The 16,925-nt window shown below is 45.0% G+C and overlaps 1 protein-coding gene across 1 annotated transcript in view; it reads left to right on the top strand.

The window, feature by feature from the left end:
- The window catches only part of TRIM23 (tripartite motif containing 23), a 331,702-nt gene that overhangs the window by 132,013 nt on the left and 182,764 nt on the right, over positions 1-16,925 (top strand). Inside the window, exon 6 of the mRNA XM_069222783.1 lies at positions 16,140-16,355. Within this exon, the coding sequence (XP_069078884.1) occupies positions 16,140-16,355 (216 nt within the window). The remainder of the gene's footprint in view (positions 1-16,139; positions 16,356-16,925) is intronic.

Genomic DNA, 16,925 nt, shown 5'->3' with positions numbered 1-16,925 from the left:
TAGAGAAATTGATGCTGCAGCGCGTCAGTTTCTGTGGTGCGGCGCTTGGCCCAGGCTAGCCCTTGGCACCTGTCAAGGGGATGTTTATGAGGGCGGGCTGGGGATGTCTAACATCTACTATTATTACCTAGCAATGCACCTACTGGTGATAAACGACTGGATAGGGGCGGGGCATCTGTTCGGACCTGGCGTACCTGCTGGAACTTCAGACAATGGGTTTCTCCAAGGTACTTGGAGCGCTGTATGGCTGTCCCTACCCCGCGCAATCCCGGATCTGACAAGGGTGGTTTTGATGGGCTGGCGTGTTGCTCCGAGGGTGTCGGGTTGGTGGACCCGCCTCACCCAGCAGACCCCACTGTGGCACGGGATGTGGTTGGCGGAGATCTCGGCCTTGGAGTGGTTTCAAAGATGGGACCTCATAGGAATCTCGCTACTTGGTGATGTCTGGGAGGGGTCGCACATGCGGTCCTTTGATGAGCTTCAGCAGCACTTTTTGCTTAAGAAGACCCAGTTCCATAAATACCTGCAACTCTGGCATGCGTTACGCATGTATGTCTGGGCCGGTGAGGTCCTCCGCGAGTTCAGTCACATGGAGGCGAAGGTGCTGACGGGCGGTATGTGTAAAGGGGGGGGTGTCGCGGATCTACCGTTCTATAGTCACCAACACAGCTCAGTCTCTGGACAAGCTCTGTCAGAGGTGGGAGGAGAGGCTGGGCCCCATGGATGAGGAGGACTGGAGAGAAGTGCTGATGTCCCCTAGGACCCTGACCATGGCTACCCGCTTTTGCGCATTGCAGATATACTACCTACACATAGTGTACCTCACGCCTATCAGGCTACATAAGGCGGGCCTCAGGTCCCATGCTGACAGTCTCCGATGCTCTGGCCCTGATGCCGACTTCTATCACATGGTAGGGACTTGCCCGAGTATTGGCTCTTACTGGCGGGCGGTGGTGACAGAGGTTTCGGGGATCTTGCAGGTGGAGGTGACTGCGGACCCATTGCCGCTCTTATTGGGGGTCATGGAGGGAGTGGGGTCCAGCAGGGCTGATCGAATCTTCCTGTGAGTGGCATGTCTGGTGGCCAAAAGAGACACTGTGGCTGATTGGAGAGCAGAGGTGGCACCGATGCTGGCCAAGTGCCGCTGTGGAATAGATTGGTGTGCCCAGCGGGAGAAACTTGTACACAAAGCAAGAGGATGCCCGAACAAATAAAAGAGAGTGTGGGGGAAGTGGGAGGCCGCCTGGGGTGTTGGTTCTGGGCCTGCGCCGTAAGGAGCTTGCCGTGGGGCAACTCGTCACCACACGTACCAATTACCGTTCAACATGTCTTTCTCAAATGAACGATAATACATGGCAGCTTGCTTGGTGGAGAGTGACGTGACCTGTTTTGTACTGTGTATTTATTTGTTTTTGCAAAAAAACAATAAAGTTTGTTATTAAAAAAATAAAAATAATGATTGAACCAGTAACTCCTTTCTCACCATAGTAGCATATGAATAATGCTGCCCCTGGACACTGAACAGTGGAATGATGTGTACAGCAATATCATAACTGTTTTGTACATATACTCTGAAAATCTAATAAAAATGGTTCAAAACAACAACAAAAAAAACATCTGTGTGGAGGGTCAGTGAGCTCCAGGCGTTGTCATCTAAGCCACCGTACCTCAATATCTTCCCAAACAAACTGGTCCTTCGCACTACAGCTTTCTTCCTACCGAAGTTGGTCACTTCCTTACATGTAGGCCAGTCCATCATCTTGTCTACCTTTTATGCTAAGCCTCATCCCTTTAAAAAAGAGGAGCACCTCTAGGAGCTGGACCCAGGAAGAGTGTTGTTGTTCCACCTTGACCACACAAAAGAGTTCTGGGTGGATGAACAACTCCTCATTGGGGTATGTCTGAGCCCAGAAAGGGAAGGCGGTACAGAAACAGACCATCTCCATATTAAGTGTACTGTATATCATAACCTGCTATGCATTGACTAAAAAGCATTAATGCAGAACCAAGGCTGCGACCACTGCGTTAGTACGCTCATTTCTGGTCCTGGACATCTACTAGGCAGTAACGTTGGCATCCCTGCACGTTTACCAAGCACCACTGCCTGACAGTCAGGTCCATAGGGATAGGCACTTTGCCTTTTCGGTCCTGCAAGACATTTTAATGTGAAATAGTTCCGCAGACACCTACGGGAAGATATTGGTTGTTTATCTATTCTAAGGTAAGGAATCTGCGCCTAGAAGTCTCTGTCAGATGAACAAGTTACTTAACTTTTGTGATGTCTTAACTGGCAAAGCTGCAGATTTCTTACTGATCCACTCATCCTCCACACTCTGCAAACGAATTTCTAGGGATAGAGCTCTTCCCCCTTTCAGGGGCCTAGTTTTCCTCACCAGTGGTCAGTGTTCTTCATGGCTCTACCCTCTTGGCGTCGAAAGTTGTGAACAGAAACTGACGTCCATGTGATGGGATGGCATGTGACTACCAGTGCCGATGATGCAGATGACCCCACGTGGATCGGAACCAGCGTGCAGGGTTACAGCTCATGAAAAATTTCTGCATCCAGTCTGATGACTTAGGATAATTCTAAGTTAAGGAATTTATGGCTAGATAGATACCTGAGAAGGTGTTACTGAAGGTAAGTAACTTGTTTCGATTCTGACAATGGTGGCTATGATGCCATATTAGGAGGAGACCTGGTATGAGGACCTCCAGGATGCCACTTGTTTAGATAGTTGCCTAGCCACTGAATTGGTTTCAACTCTGGGCACTGCCACAGAAGACACCACCTCCTTTATTATGGTTATGCGTTGGCAGCGGTCCTCGATCTTCAGCTTTCTGTTAGCAAAGTTGAGAGTAACATCTTGACTGAGGTCCCCGAGCTTTTGCAAACAACTTCTGAGCTCCTCCTTCTATTCAGTGAGGCTTTTACTGATGGAACCTGGGCCAAGCCCTGCCCCAGCTCACTTGTTAATCAATAGAGCACAGGTGCCATTGCCCTGCTCCGGTCGACTCAGATTTTCTTACACAGCACCCTGCACCTGATATCCTTGTGGTGCAGGCTTCGACCAGCAACGTGAACCCAAACTCATTCCTCGGTCAGGAAATTGAAGAGGCTAGAAACCTTTGGTAATCGAATTGTTAGTCTACCAAGTATGGCCCTTTGCCCTGTGAATGCCAACTGCCTCTTAGACCACTACTCTCACGCCATATTGAGACTCAGTGGCCAGTTATCACCCATGATAATGTAAGAAACCCATGCCATCCTTTGTGAGCGCATACAGGATGGCTATGATACAGCCAAGTTTACCATTTTCTCTAGGCTAGATACCACTGCCTCTTTTGGTACAGCTATTGGCTTCAGGGTGACTCTTCACAGGCACACCTGGTTACAGTCTATTGGTTTTTCAGGAGACGTTCTGGCTAGTCTCATGGACATGCCATTTGACAATTCCCAAATGTTGGGGGAACAAAGCAAACTCGCCCTGGAGTGTTTGAAAGATATCAGAGCCACAGTGTGCTCCCTGGGCCTCTCTGCCCCTACCCACTAGCCGAATCAGTATTTTAGCCGCCTCCTAGGCTATGGTAGGGGCTTCCGGTATCGTCAAGAGTATTAGCCGGTACCCTTGTCGCCTTTTTGTAGCCATGACAGCGGTGTCGACAAGAGAGAGCAGTAGGACAGCATGCAGCCCAGTCTTTGCCCCTCTAGCTGCAGCACAACCCATGCCTCATTAGCATGCTTTTCAAAGCACAAATCCACCGTTTCTGAGGCAGGGTCTGTCAATTTCTGCCAGGGTAGCAGGCTGTAACTTTACTTAAGTGGGTCCTGCAAATTGTTCAGCAGGGTTGCATCTTACCATTTCTTAAATCCCCTGTCGCACCTCCCGCCATCCTCATACTGACTGGCTGTCGGAGGACCATCTTTCTCTCTTGCAATAGGAACTGCAGGCTTTTTTGTCCAAAAGAGCCATATAGAGGGTACTGGCACAAAAGGTTGTTCCTTGTTATTCCCACTACTTCTTGGTGCCAGTCCTGAACCCGGAGACTAGAGGTTAGCGCTGGTCGCATCCGCGTCCTCCAAGCCCACAGGCATAAGCCACAAGAATTTTCAGTTTGCTGTGCTGTATTCGTGAAAGTGATGGCTGTGGTAACAGCACATCTTCGAGGGTCGGGGGTTCCAGTGTTCCCCTGCTTTGATGACTATCTGTTGAAGGTGGGTTTGCCTCGAGACACCCTTGTGGTTCCCGGTCAGTGTGCTGAATTCACACCGACTCCTTTGCAGATGCTACCCTTCATTGGAGACATTTGTGCCTATCCATTGGAGTCCAATGTTTAAACATCTGTCCTGGACCTTAGTGAGGATGACTCTGAAGTTGCTGGGACTAATGGCCTCCTGCATCCTGCTTGCCAAACATGCCAGGTGGCATATGTGGGCTCTACAGTGGGATCTGAAGTCCCAGTGGGCACAGTACCAGAGGGATCTTTCCGATTGGGTCCAGATTTCAGAGGGGAAATATCCGCAGTGATGGCTGCAGGACCACAATTGAGTAAATGGCAGACCCCTCTCCTTACCCCAACCAGAGCTCATAGTAGTGAACAATGCATCACTTCTGGGTTTGCAGAGGCCATCTTAGAGAAGTGGAGATCAGAGGTGTCTGGTCTTGGACGGAGTCTGGTCTCAGACGGAGGCCTTGCTCCATATCACCATTTAGGAGCTGAGAGCCATCCACTTCATGTTGAAAACCTTCCTGACATCCATCAAAGGGGAGCTGATGCTGGTGTTCCTTGTCAGCACCACCACCATGTGGTAATGCAACAAGCAGAGCCGGGTGGGTTGTGAGCCAGAAGGGATTTCTGTGTCTGCACATGGCTAGGCCGCCAAGGATTTTTTCTGGTGAAACTCACCTTGTGGATCCCCTGAACACCAGAGCTGACAAACTAAGGCATTGACACCTTGCAGATCACAAATGTCACTTATAGGTCAAGGAGGTACAGGGTCTGTTCTGCGAATGGGGAGAGGCCGGACTTGATCTTTTTGCCACCACAGAGAAGGAACAATATCATGATCATAGTGACCCTTCAGAAGGGTCTCCTGTTGCTGCAGGGGGCAAGGTTATGCACATGAGCCTGCACAACCTACACATCTTCCCTTTGGAGATTGAACTGTGACAGTTAAGTGCTTTCGGCCTTCCCTCCTGAATTTGTTGATGTCATCTTGGCAGCCTGGTGACCTGGAACCAAATCCAAAAAAGGCTCTTAGCTTCTACATTGATTGACTAAAGAACTCCGTAGTGGACTATCAGATCTTCATTGGATTATCAGGAGCAAAGAAAGGCACAGCTGTGTAAATAAGGACCATCTTTCGCCGGATTTTTCTTTCTTTTAAGATCTGCTACATACTTGCCAAAAGACAGATTGTCATTATATAGTCAATTCTGCCCCATGAAGGATTGCCGGCTCATTTTACCTGAGGAAAGTCTGCTTCCACTGTGTTTCCACGCAGAGTGCCTGTTCTGTACATCTGTTACTCTGCTACATGGTTGTAGCTCCATATATTCAGAATTATGTTCTAGACAGCCAGTTCTACTGATTAGGCACTTTGCCTGCTCGGTACTTTAGAACTTAGTGGTGTGAGCCATTTCACAGACCCACTGGTCTGGGGTTAGAAGTTTGTATCATAAGTTACTTACCTTCAATATTGCTCTTTCTGTTAGAGACTCTGGGCCTCTATTAGATCTTGGCAGATGGAATACTCCACCACAAACGTGACAGATATCCTGTCCACGGTATTACGATCTCCATAGGATAGGATATAATGTGATCATGATACTGCAGACTGTATATCCGTCATGTTTCTGACGGAGTATTCCCCTCCGCCAAGATATAAATCAGGCGCTCTAACTACAGATTTTGCATCAACCCTCCTGTCTCCCTGTTCTGTGAACGGTTTTTATCTAATGGGATTCCAACTTAGAGATCTGCACATTGGCCATAATTGATCTGATTTTGGCTGTGTCATCAGGTGCAGACAAGTCAGAAAGCAACTGATGTCAGCGTGCATGGGTAGCACCTATAAAAGCCTGTGTATGTCTGGCATGGAACCGCATTTGCATGGAGACACATTTGCACCACTTGCCAAAATTCAAGGGTACTGCAGAAATGTTTTCGGATCCAGTCTAGAGCTTGGGGGAGTATTCAAAAGTTCACAAGTCTGCTGTTAGGTAGACTCTCAACCAAAAAGAGTGTTAGCAAAGTTCAGTAACTTGTACGTCTATTTTATTTCTAAACATTTAAACAAGTTGGCTATGAAAGGAAGAACATGCATATAAAAAAAATCATCTTTGCCTGTCTCAGCAGCTACTCCTCCATTGTGTTAGACTTCCCCAAACAACATTGTATGACAGAACCTGTCAGGCAGTTGGGCTCTCTCCCCTCGGACATTTGTGAAGTTCCAGCTGCATAGAAAAATTATTACAGCTTGCATTCCCATTGGCCCATCCCATGCACATTCAGTTGGCTGCCATTGGCATTTAAGCACTCACACTACTAGGTTAGGAATAGAGTAGGAGTGGGCATCTTTGGGAATGTATGCATGAAGCAGGTGTGGTGGGTCAGGTGGCAGGTGTGGTGCGTCAAATTAGAACTGCATGGCCTACCACAGAGTATCGGATATGACATGATGCAACTCCTTCCGTTCCATGCTGGCCCGTGCTCACAGTGACCTGTTGTCTGCACCGTTCTACCTGCTGCCACTTCCTTGTCTTTAAGTAGGTAAGTTGATAGCACTGGTCCCCACCCAGCCGCATAACCTGCCCACCACACCGCAAAACCAGCCCACACATAGTCAAACCAGCCCACACATAGTCACAAAATCAGCCTGCACACTGATCTGTGGTGCGTCTGGCACTGACAGATTATCATTAGACCATTTCAACCCCACGTTTCCAGCTGAGTAACATATTTGTTGCAACTATGCACTTAAATGAAAGCTACGAATGTTTACTTCATTACTGAATGATGAATCCCTGACATTTGAACACGTAAGCAAAATTTGGGAAGCTAGCAATCACAGGTCACAGAACGTTTCACCTTATACGAGGATCTCTAGAAGGGAGGTATAATATAAGGGGACATGCAATCCATGTATAAACGCCTGTCTATAATGTCCTTATTAATGTCGAGTTGTGACGTCTATATTCACCTGTAACGAAGAATTGACATAGCTTCTCAACTCTAACAGGTTATTACAGTTAACCTTTGATTTCATAATACCTCCTGCCAGACCCAGCCGCTTAGGTGAACAGCCGTTCCCATAGCACAATTATTGCTGCATTTTGAACAAAGAAAACGAGCGCTGGCTTTTCATTCTTCTGTTATTTTTCTCAAATGAACAATGATAAACAAAACGGAGATATTCATGGAAACATGTTCAATGTTTAGACACTATCAGTCACTACGGGGGAAATTGAATATCTCTGCGGTATTGGTGTACATTCTGAGCTACAGCATTTTTACATTAAGTTTGACTTGCATTAAACTGATTCTAGTATATTTTTGCAACAAATTACTGCTTTTTGTTGTGTTTAATATTTCACTAAAGATTATGCGTTTGTTCGTCGTTTCTACAGCCTATCTCTTTCACCAAGGATTTAATCGGTTGGTGGGAATGGTGAAGGTGTCACTATGTATTATAAGGAATAAAATACACTCCGACTTAAATTATAAGGATATTGCAGGTCACTTCGGAGTCCCGTGACCTCATACAGGAACTCTACTTATGGCCTCTTTCCTCTATGTGGTCATGAAACTCCCTTGTAGCTTCCAGTGCCCATATAACGTGCAGCAGAGACTTATTTGTCCCACATATATCACTAAGTTGGGACCCTTATACGCATACAAGTTGTACACATATCAGATGCACTTCCTCAGTAGTTGTTGTGGTATGATTGGTTTGAAACTTGTGTGTAAAGGGATACACAAAGTAATTGCATCAACTGACTGAGCGTTTTCATTAGGATCGGAATCTGTGGCTGCAGGATATTCAATTTAGCATTCAGCCACTGAGCTATTAAACTAGGATTAGAACCTATGACTGCAGGCTACACCTATATGTCTGCATATGATTTATTAATTCACTGAACTACCTCAAAAGGATTGAAACCTGTAAATTATGCAGAGCACTTCGTCATGTATAGTCTAATATATTTTTTACTATTATTCCGTTTTTCATTTTCTCATTCTGAACTCATATCTTCAATTTTATTGCCGAATTTAGTCTTGCACGCTCTTTTTCTTTTTTATATTATCCTTATCTAGCTCCCTTTTCGTTTTGTACTTTGCCTAATTGCATTGACAACGTTGTGGTTTCTGCCTTTCCTGATGTTCATATCTTTAATCTGTTTGTATTTTGGTACCCCTTTCCTAATTTGTTACGTTTTCTGTAGTTGCTGTTTCTCATGTTTTTTTCTATTTTGTTGCATAGTTTTTGTATTTTTGTTCTCTAATCTTCTTCTGCCCCTTTCTTGGTCTGTGTCTGTCACCCCCCCCTTACCATATTGATCTCTCTTTTTCTCGTTCCTCACCTCATTTTGTCTCCTGAAATGTACCGTTAATCAAGTGACAGTTTCAGCAGAAAGTCTGTGTACCAAGTTGACCAAATTGTTTTTGAGACACCAGTCTTATGAGCATCACCGGTGCACTGCACAGGTTTCCTAGATCGATGTTTAGAATGCTCCGGGGGGGAAAACACCCAGTAATTCGTTTGTGATCTTGGACTACTGAAGCACGCATAACCCACTCATTTATTCATTATGTATATTGACAACTAAACAGTGCCAGACACTCAATAAGATCAATACTGTAACATGTGAAATGCCCTCACTTATTTGTTATAGACTATAGAAGGCGTTCAGTAGCAAACTGGGCTTCTTTGCAGATGCCCCTGCTTTTTGCCCCACTTGCTGCTTGATTCTGTTGATTTTGACCTGACATTTTACCAAGGCCTGCTAACCAGGCCAAAGTGCCAGTGCCCTTCCCCTAAAAAAAGGTACTGTGGTTTGGTAAACCCATTTGACAAGGACTTTACCACCCCTGTAAGGCCCTAATAAATGGTACCAGTGGTACCTAAGGCAGGCATGGTAAAGGGGTAACCAGGGCTGCAGCATTGATTGTACCACCCTGTATGACCCAAGTAAAAGCAAAGCCTGCAGAGCTGCAACGTCAGCCTGCACGAGCAGCTTGTCTGCTCAAGTTCGACTCTGGCCACACCAAGTGCAGGCAGAGTCTCTTCACTGCTTATAGCACCAGTCAGTCAACCCAAAGGCAGGCCTCCTGTAGCCCAGGAGTCAGGATGCATTTTGTTATGAGTGTGGACATATATGCACGAACATATATGGCCCTGTGGCAGCATTTAAAACTTAATGCCACCTAAAGTCACCAGCGTTCCATAGGATAACATGGGCTGGCACCCAGGCCGTCCCCAGATGTCCAGCTCCATGATGTGCCTGCCAATTCACCCTGTGCTTGGTATCAAACGTAGGCTAAGGAGGTCTGTACAGCCGAAGAAGCATTCTGCCATGGTGGCAAACCTTAAGAATAGTGGGTTCTGGGTAGAAAAGTGTCATACTCCTGCACAAAGTTGTCACTTCAGTGTTGGGCTAGCCTCAGGGATCAGTAGCCCCTTGGCCACTGTCTCCCACACACTTAACACTCCCCTAAACCAGGATTTAAGAGACACCCCTGGCATCCAGAACCTTAGTTCTGACTTTGAATCCAAGAAGAGGCACAAAGATGATGCCGTCACCGACAACAGGACTTGGGACTCCGCTGCAGAGTGAAGAGAGGACACTTCAGTGACCCGAGGAGACCATATACTGGAACTATGTGATCGACGTGAGCCCGTGGTGACAACCAGTTGCTCCCAGCAAGATGGACTCCAGTGGATGCCAGAAACCAAAGCAGACTTCCCTGACTGTTGGTACCAGTCACCTGCAACCTGCAGAAGAATCTTTGTGTTGCCGTCAGTACCAGGGACAGCCAGAGCACCTATGCACCCGGACTACCTGGGCAAGGTAACTAGAAACTGGCTGTTGAGGCTTGGTCTAGGGACTTGCAAGACCTTAACTCCAAGTGGGTTCCCCGGAGCTCACCCTACACGTGACCAATTGCACACTTTGATTTTCCCCATTGATTTCAGTGGGAGTCGTTTGACCATTAAAAGTACTCTATTTTTCAACACTTTAAAAATTCCCAGCTCCGGTTGTCTGAAAGATAAAAAGTTAATTTTGGTATCTAAATTAAGATAAAAATCTGCTTTATTTTTCTAAATTGGTGTCCGAGTTCTTTCGAGTCGTGTCATTTTTTTATTGTCCATGTGGGTGTTATGAAATGCTTTACACATGTTCCTCTAAGTAGCCTGATTGCTCTTTGTCACACTAACAGGACTGAGCTAAGGTTTACTAGTGTGAACCTGTGATCCACTTCTGGGTAACTTGCTAGTATTACATGGTAAGACTCCCAAGTCATACCACATAAAACTGCTGCTTTGCTACATGTGCTATGGGACATGAGTGCATATTAACTTCCATGATTCTCAGGCTTTTGTCCTCATATTGTGTTTTTATTAGTGCTCTAAACTGATCCCTGTCTTTTTCTGTGCAATACTGTTAGAAGTTGGGTCTCTAGTTGGCAGAGGTATACACCCTGTCCAAGTAGTGACCACAGTCCTAGTCATGGCAAGACAAGTACACAACTTAAATGAATCTGCTCTCTCCCTCTGGTAGCGTGGCACAGAGCAGTCAGGCTTAACTTAAAAGGCAATGTGTAAAGTGTTTGTGCAACACACGTATAGTAATCACAATGACACACCATAAAAAGGACTCCACACAGGTGTAGTGAAATAGACATTATTTATCTGAAGAGCTCAAGACCAAAAATGACAAAAATCCAATGAATATTCACTTTCAAAAGATATCACATTAAGCACACTGTGTATAAGGCTTATTTTAGAGTCTTTACAGTATTGTGATGGAGTTTGAGTGTCCCTCCGTGAGGAGAGCATAGTGGGTTGATTGGGGCCATTCTGGAGCAGCCCGGCTGAAGAGTATTAAGTATTATGTCCGCGATACAGAGAGAGCTCAGCGGAAGCTTGAAGGCTGTTCGAGCCTACGAATCAGGGAAGATACCGCCGCTGCCATGGGTGGAGGCGAAGTGATCTGTGTTGGGCCGGCACGAAGGCAAGAAACAGGGTTGTGCTCAAGCGCAACTCACCGGTTGGGGAAGACCCACGTGTAATGCACGTCTCAGTCACGTGCCAACACAGGTGGTGGCCTGCACTGAAGCTGCTCCAGAGTCCTGTTGAGAAGGGTGGCGGGTTGCCGCAAGGCCACTCGGACGTCCGGATAGAGCAAGCAGCAGGCTGCGGCAAAGCCACAATGAAATTTTGTTTGGGTGAGCAGCAAGCTGCAATTGGGGCCGTGTAGAACTCTTGAGTAAAAGAGAGTGACCGGTGACCGCAAAGCTGTGCTGAAATCTTGGTTAGATGAGCGGCAAGCTGTAATGAAGCTGCGCTTGAGGTCTTTGATGTCCCAGAGACCTGACTTAGAACCAGGGGCAAGGCTGTTGGAGTCCCTCTGAGGGTCATGGTTGAATCTTGAGTTGCAGGGCAGAGATCAGCAGGCATCAGGGCAGCTCAGAAAGGCAGGGCAGCAGTTCCTTAAAACTGTCAGGCCCTGCAAAGTGGTGATCCTACAGCACAGCAGTCTTTACTCCAGCAGAGTTTCCTTCAGTCCAGAAGTGTACCAATTTTAGTGGGTCAGGGGCCCAGTACTTATATTAAGAAGTGTCTTTGATGTGGGGAATTACCTCAGAAGGTTTCTGTGAAGTGCACAGATCCCCCTTTCAGTGCAGCTCCGGCTCCAGACTATCAGTGGGGGAGGAGGGGAGGTAATCAGCCCCTTCATGAGCACCCTAGCCACTACCCTTTTAGATGTAAGTGGGAGCCCTTCCCAACCTCCTCCTCAGGAAGACCCTTCAGAATGCAGATTAATGCAGTGTCTGAAGGGAATTCACAAGTGTAGCTGTCACCAAACCCAGGCCATACCTATATTGGAGATAGGCTGTAGCCATACAGGGCAGTGGGAGCAGACAAATGCCCACTTTCTAAAAATAAAGTGGCATTTCATAAACAATAATGATAAATATGACTTTACCAGTAAAGATGTTTTATCATGACTATTCCAGTGATACTAAACATGATGCAGTTACTCCTCTTGGATCAGGCATTACAGTGTAAATGTATTATAAGGAATTCCCAGTGCTAGCTTATAAGAGGGGTAGGGAGTTTTTCATTTTCAGGACATGAAAGTCTTAAAAGTACATGTCTTACCTTTTACTTACATAGCACTGTGCTCTATGGGCTACATAGGGCCTACCTTAACTGTGAGTTATATGCCAGAAAAGGGGAGTTTCAGGCTTAGTAAGAGGTTGAATGCCAAGTCAGGGTGGCAGTGAGACAGCACACACAGGCTCTGCAGTGGCAGGCGTGAGACGTTTACAGGGCACAACAAGTGCTCCTGGCCCACTAGTAGCATTTAGTTTACAAGCCCTGACTATATGGTATACCAATTTACAAGGGACTTGCACGTAAATTAAATATGCCAATTGTGGATACGCCAATGTTACCATGTTTTAGTGGAGAAGCACATGCACTTTAGCACTAGTTACCAGTGGTAAAGGGCCCAGAGTCATAAAGCCAAGAAAAAGTTACAGCAACAAAACTGGAAGTCAAGACAAAATGTCTGGGGCAAGACCCACCTAACGATGCAAGGTCTTACAGATGCAATATAATTTAAAAATACATAGCAATCCTTTGCCAATTGGATCCTTAGTGGCCCCAGTGTTTTCTACACCACATTAATACTAAGGCCCAACTTAGTGAAATCACTGATTTGGTTTAAATGATCGGAACAAATAGAAATATACAATCCTGGACATCCTTAAAGGTCAAAATTAATTTAATTAATTCACTCTTATGGCATATGACATATGGCGCTAAAAGTATAGATGGTACAGTGCTCACTGCAACACATGGAACGCATGACCCTCATAAGTGAAATTTCAATAGACTGCAATCGTAATTAGTCCCACTTGGAGAAGCAAGTGGCAGTACATTGTTTTGTAAGGGGCTTGATCCAAAAGAAGTCTTTTGTGATATTGGTAGGTCTGTATATCGACCCTAATAGTCCCTATTGGACACTTGAAACAAGCCAGTATTTTGACTCATTGATTGTCACTTTGGGCCATCATCAGGACTGAGTAAAGACTGGAATTAATCTGTAGATGATGCAGAGAAAGTCACTGGAGTGGTATGTCGTTAATATACATATTTGAGTAAGTGATTCTCCTGTATTAAAAACAAATAAAAAAAATTGAACCAGTTTGCTTTGGTATATAGGACGTTCCAACTGGGATCCCTGTGTTGTGTCTGCTAAAAATGTAATATGCAGTAGGCATGAGTAGATCATATAGAGTGCTGTGATCCTCAAGGTAGACCGGAAAATAATGCTGAAAGTCTGTAAAAATGGAGAGTCTGCATTCGTCAGTAAATGGCGTGCTGGGTGAGAGCCCATATTGAGTATATAGTTGCTGTAACGTCTTAAGCTGGTAACTTGGGATATGTGAACTGTCACCATCTGGAAAAAGGGAATACAAAATATCAACAGTGTGAAGAAACCTTTTCATACAGTTCAGGACATCAGCGATTTACAACAGCGATGAGTTACCTGTGGTCCGGATTGTTTTTGGAGTGGCACCCAGAGGAGAGGAGAATTGCAGTTTGCAGCCCTCCCTTTAATGTTTTCTGCGCCCTCAGGTTAATTAGACTGCTACTTTGATGTTGGGTAATTATAATTGCTAACGTTGAGTCATTCTATGGCTGTGAATGAAAGTATCAGTATTGTAAAACAAACGGTAGGTATCCTCGACTGGTACAGTTACTGAGCCTATTCGAATAAGTACGTAACATTTGCGTCATGTACACTTTTTAAACTGATAATGCTTTGGTGTTTCATGCTCAGATGAATATGATAAATCTCACTAGTTGAAGCCATACAAGCCTTAAACTCTTTGACACTCTGACCATTATAAATCACAGTAGCCTACGTGGATGCTGAGACAGACCTTTTATAAGAGGCTATAAAGCAATATCAGTAAAATGATGCAGCCTTTAGCTTTGGTAAGCATCTGATTTAGTCCCTGGAGTCCCTGGAGAGTGGGACAGGAAAGGGTTTCCGTTTTTTCCAGTAACTGTGCATTCACACATCTCCACTCATAAACAGTCCTCTTTTTCCATTAGCCTTAGTCAGGTGAGGGTCGGGATTAACCGTTAAAGAATGCTTTTGATCAAAGGATGTGAATGGTCCTTACAAGATAAAAATAAGCAAACACCCAGACTCATTTTGCTTAAAGCCAGTTTACTTTAGAACAATGCGTAGAGTCTATTTAAGTACATTAGCTCAATGTTCCAATCTCATTTCTAAGTGGATTAGCTGATGTGTAATGAGTGTGAGCTGCACTTTGAGGGAGAATTGGCAGGAGCTATGTGAGGAAGAATTCGAATATAAAAATGCTGAGAGTAAAGTATACAGCGGGCCAGTAGTAGCCAAATCCATGATATTTAAAAATCAGATTACAGCAGCCAATTGTAGTTCATACAAGCTGCATAAATAATTCATTTATACTGCTTGACAGTCTTCAAATCACATAAGACAGACCTGCTATTGGTGATGTTAATCATCCACTACTTCTCCACTCCACAGTAATAAACTACCCATCACCAAATGAACAAGCATGGCGTAACTGAAGATATCTGCCTTATGCCACTAGCCAATGGAGAACTTTAATTAAGACCATTGCTGCAGGTCCCAATAAGCCACATACTATTATACTCCTTCATTGCTCACAATGACAGTTTTATATGGGGTGATAGTAACCAGATGCGCCCCTCAACATCTCTCCTTCAAACCTCTACCTACTCAGAACCATAAACTTTAAATAAAAATGTCAGAATGGACAACCCAGAGCAGTGGCTAGCTAAGTTTACCTGGCCGCCCAGGTCAACACTGTCATCATGGCTTACTTCCACACCCAAATGCTGTTAAGAAATATCTACAAATGGCTACCAAACAACTTCAGGAAGACTGTCACCCAAGCCTTCCATCACCAGCAGACTGGTCTGCGGGAACTCTCTTTACTCCAAGCAACTCACCAAAAGACTACACACCGTCCAAGACACAGCTGCTAAACTCGTCCTCAACTTCATATGCCAATCTCACATCACACGTCAACTGAGGGAACTCCACCGGCCTTCAGATACACAAGCGCACACAGTTCAAGATTCCTACCCATACATACAACACATGCCCAGCCTACATGTACAACTGTGTAAATTTCCACCAACCTCCCAGGCACCTTTGCTCAGCTGGACTCTCAGTAGCACACGTCCTATGCATAAACAAAATCAGGTCAGGAGGTCAAGCCTTCTCTTACATTGCTTCTAAAGTGTGGAAGTACCTCCTGCACCACATTAGAGCCTCATCCTCTCTCTTGATTTTCGCAAATACCTGAAGGCCTGGATCTTCTAGTAAGTAACCCCAAGACTAGCCCAAGACTAGCCTCGCTCCCATACAAGAGTCCCAGGAAAACCTCATGTGTGACTGGGTGTTATAAAAATACACATGACATGAGTTTACTGAAAACCATTAATTGCTAGTCTCTCTCTCATACTTCTTCATCCATCACATTGCTAAGGACTGTGTCCCTTAGCACATTACCCACACTTCAGTGATCATCACACACACCATTGAAGTACTTGCCACATAGGATCCAAAACAAAAACCTTCACCCTCCAACAACACACCGTACAAGGTGTAGGAAGCTACCCCTGCTGGCAAGTGATGCAACACCACATATAGATGTAGAAAGTGCTACATATATATGCTGCAATACAATACATTATAATGCAATACAGGGCGGTCCAAGCATGACTGTTTTACAGTTCATGTCTGTATAGTCTCCTTTTGAGTGTCAGGCTGTATGTCTGTATTTCTTCTGTTTACTTGCATGTTTTTGTGCTTTATTAGGTTCCAGGAATTGCAGAGAATGCTCGATCATGCGTACGGGCATATTTTTCAGATCTGCATGAAACTCTTTGTCGTCAGGAAGAAATGGCGCTCAGTGTTGTTGATGCACATGTAAGGGAGAAATTAATCTGGCTTAGGCAACAGCAGGAAGATATGACTATTCTGTTGTCTCAAGTCTCCACTGCCTGTCTTCACTGTGAGAAGACTTTACAACAGGTAACAAAACTGTGTTGAATAATCTACTACATTGTCCATATCCTTGAGTGTTAAAGAAAACAAAATAAAAGATGGTAGCATGTGTACAAGTCTTATCTCAGAAAATGTCTAGTGCTTTATAAGTGCCAGTAATGCAATTAGGAATGAATGAAAGTTCTAAGCATCAGTAGCCATATTTATTGCAATTTTGATGATTGGTTATTTATGCATTTTTTTAAACATTCAGGTAAAGATGTTCCCTGTAAATGTTTAAGTCGTAAATGGTAAACTGAATGTAGTAAAGCTATCATTACGCTTTACATTTTTTTCCATTCTGAATCGTTGAATATATGCACAATACAGCTCATCTTGTAAAATCTTTCAGAATTTGTCATTAAGGATTAAAGTAAGCCAGTCACTGACTTCATTGTTCCTGGTTATAAGGCAGATGTGGGAGTCCCACTGCACATGTGATGGAATCTCTATCTTTGCCTCCACTGGTAGGCCCACCATGATGCTTCCAGGTCTCAATCTGGTATAGCATTTGTGACTCAAAACTGGCATTGGCAGCCAGGACAAGATGTTTGCTGA

The sequence above is a fragment of the Pleurodeles waltl genome, chromosome 1_1 (assembly GCF_031143425.1).
Source record: "Pleurodeles waltl isolate 20211129_DDA chromosome 1_1, aPleWal1.hap1.20221129, whole genome shotgun sequence".
NCBI lineage: Eukaryota > Metazoa > Chordata > Amphibia > Caudata > Salamandridae > Pleurodeles > Pleurodeles waltl.
Note: the sequence above shows the minus strand (reverse complement) of the source record. Positions and strands in the feature narration are given on the sequence as shown.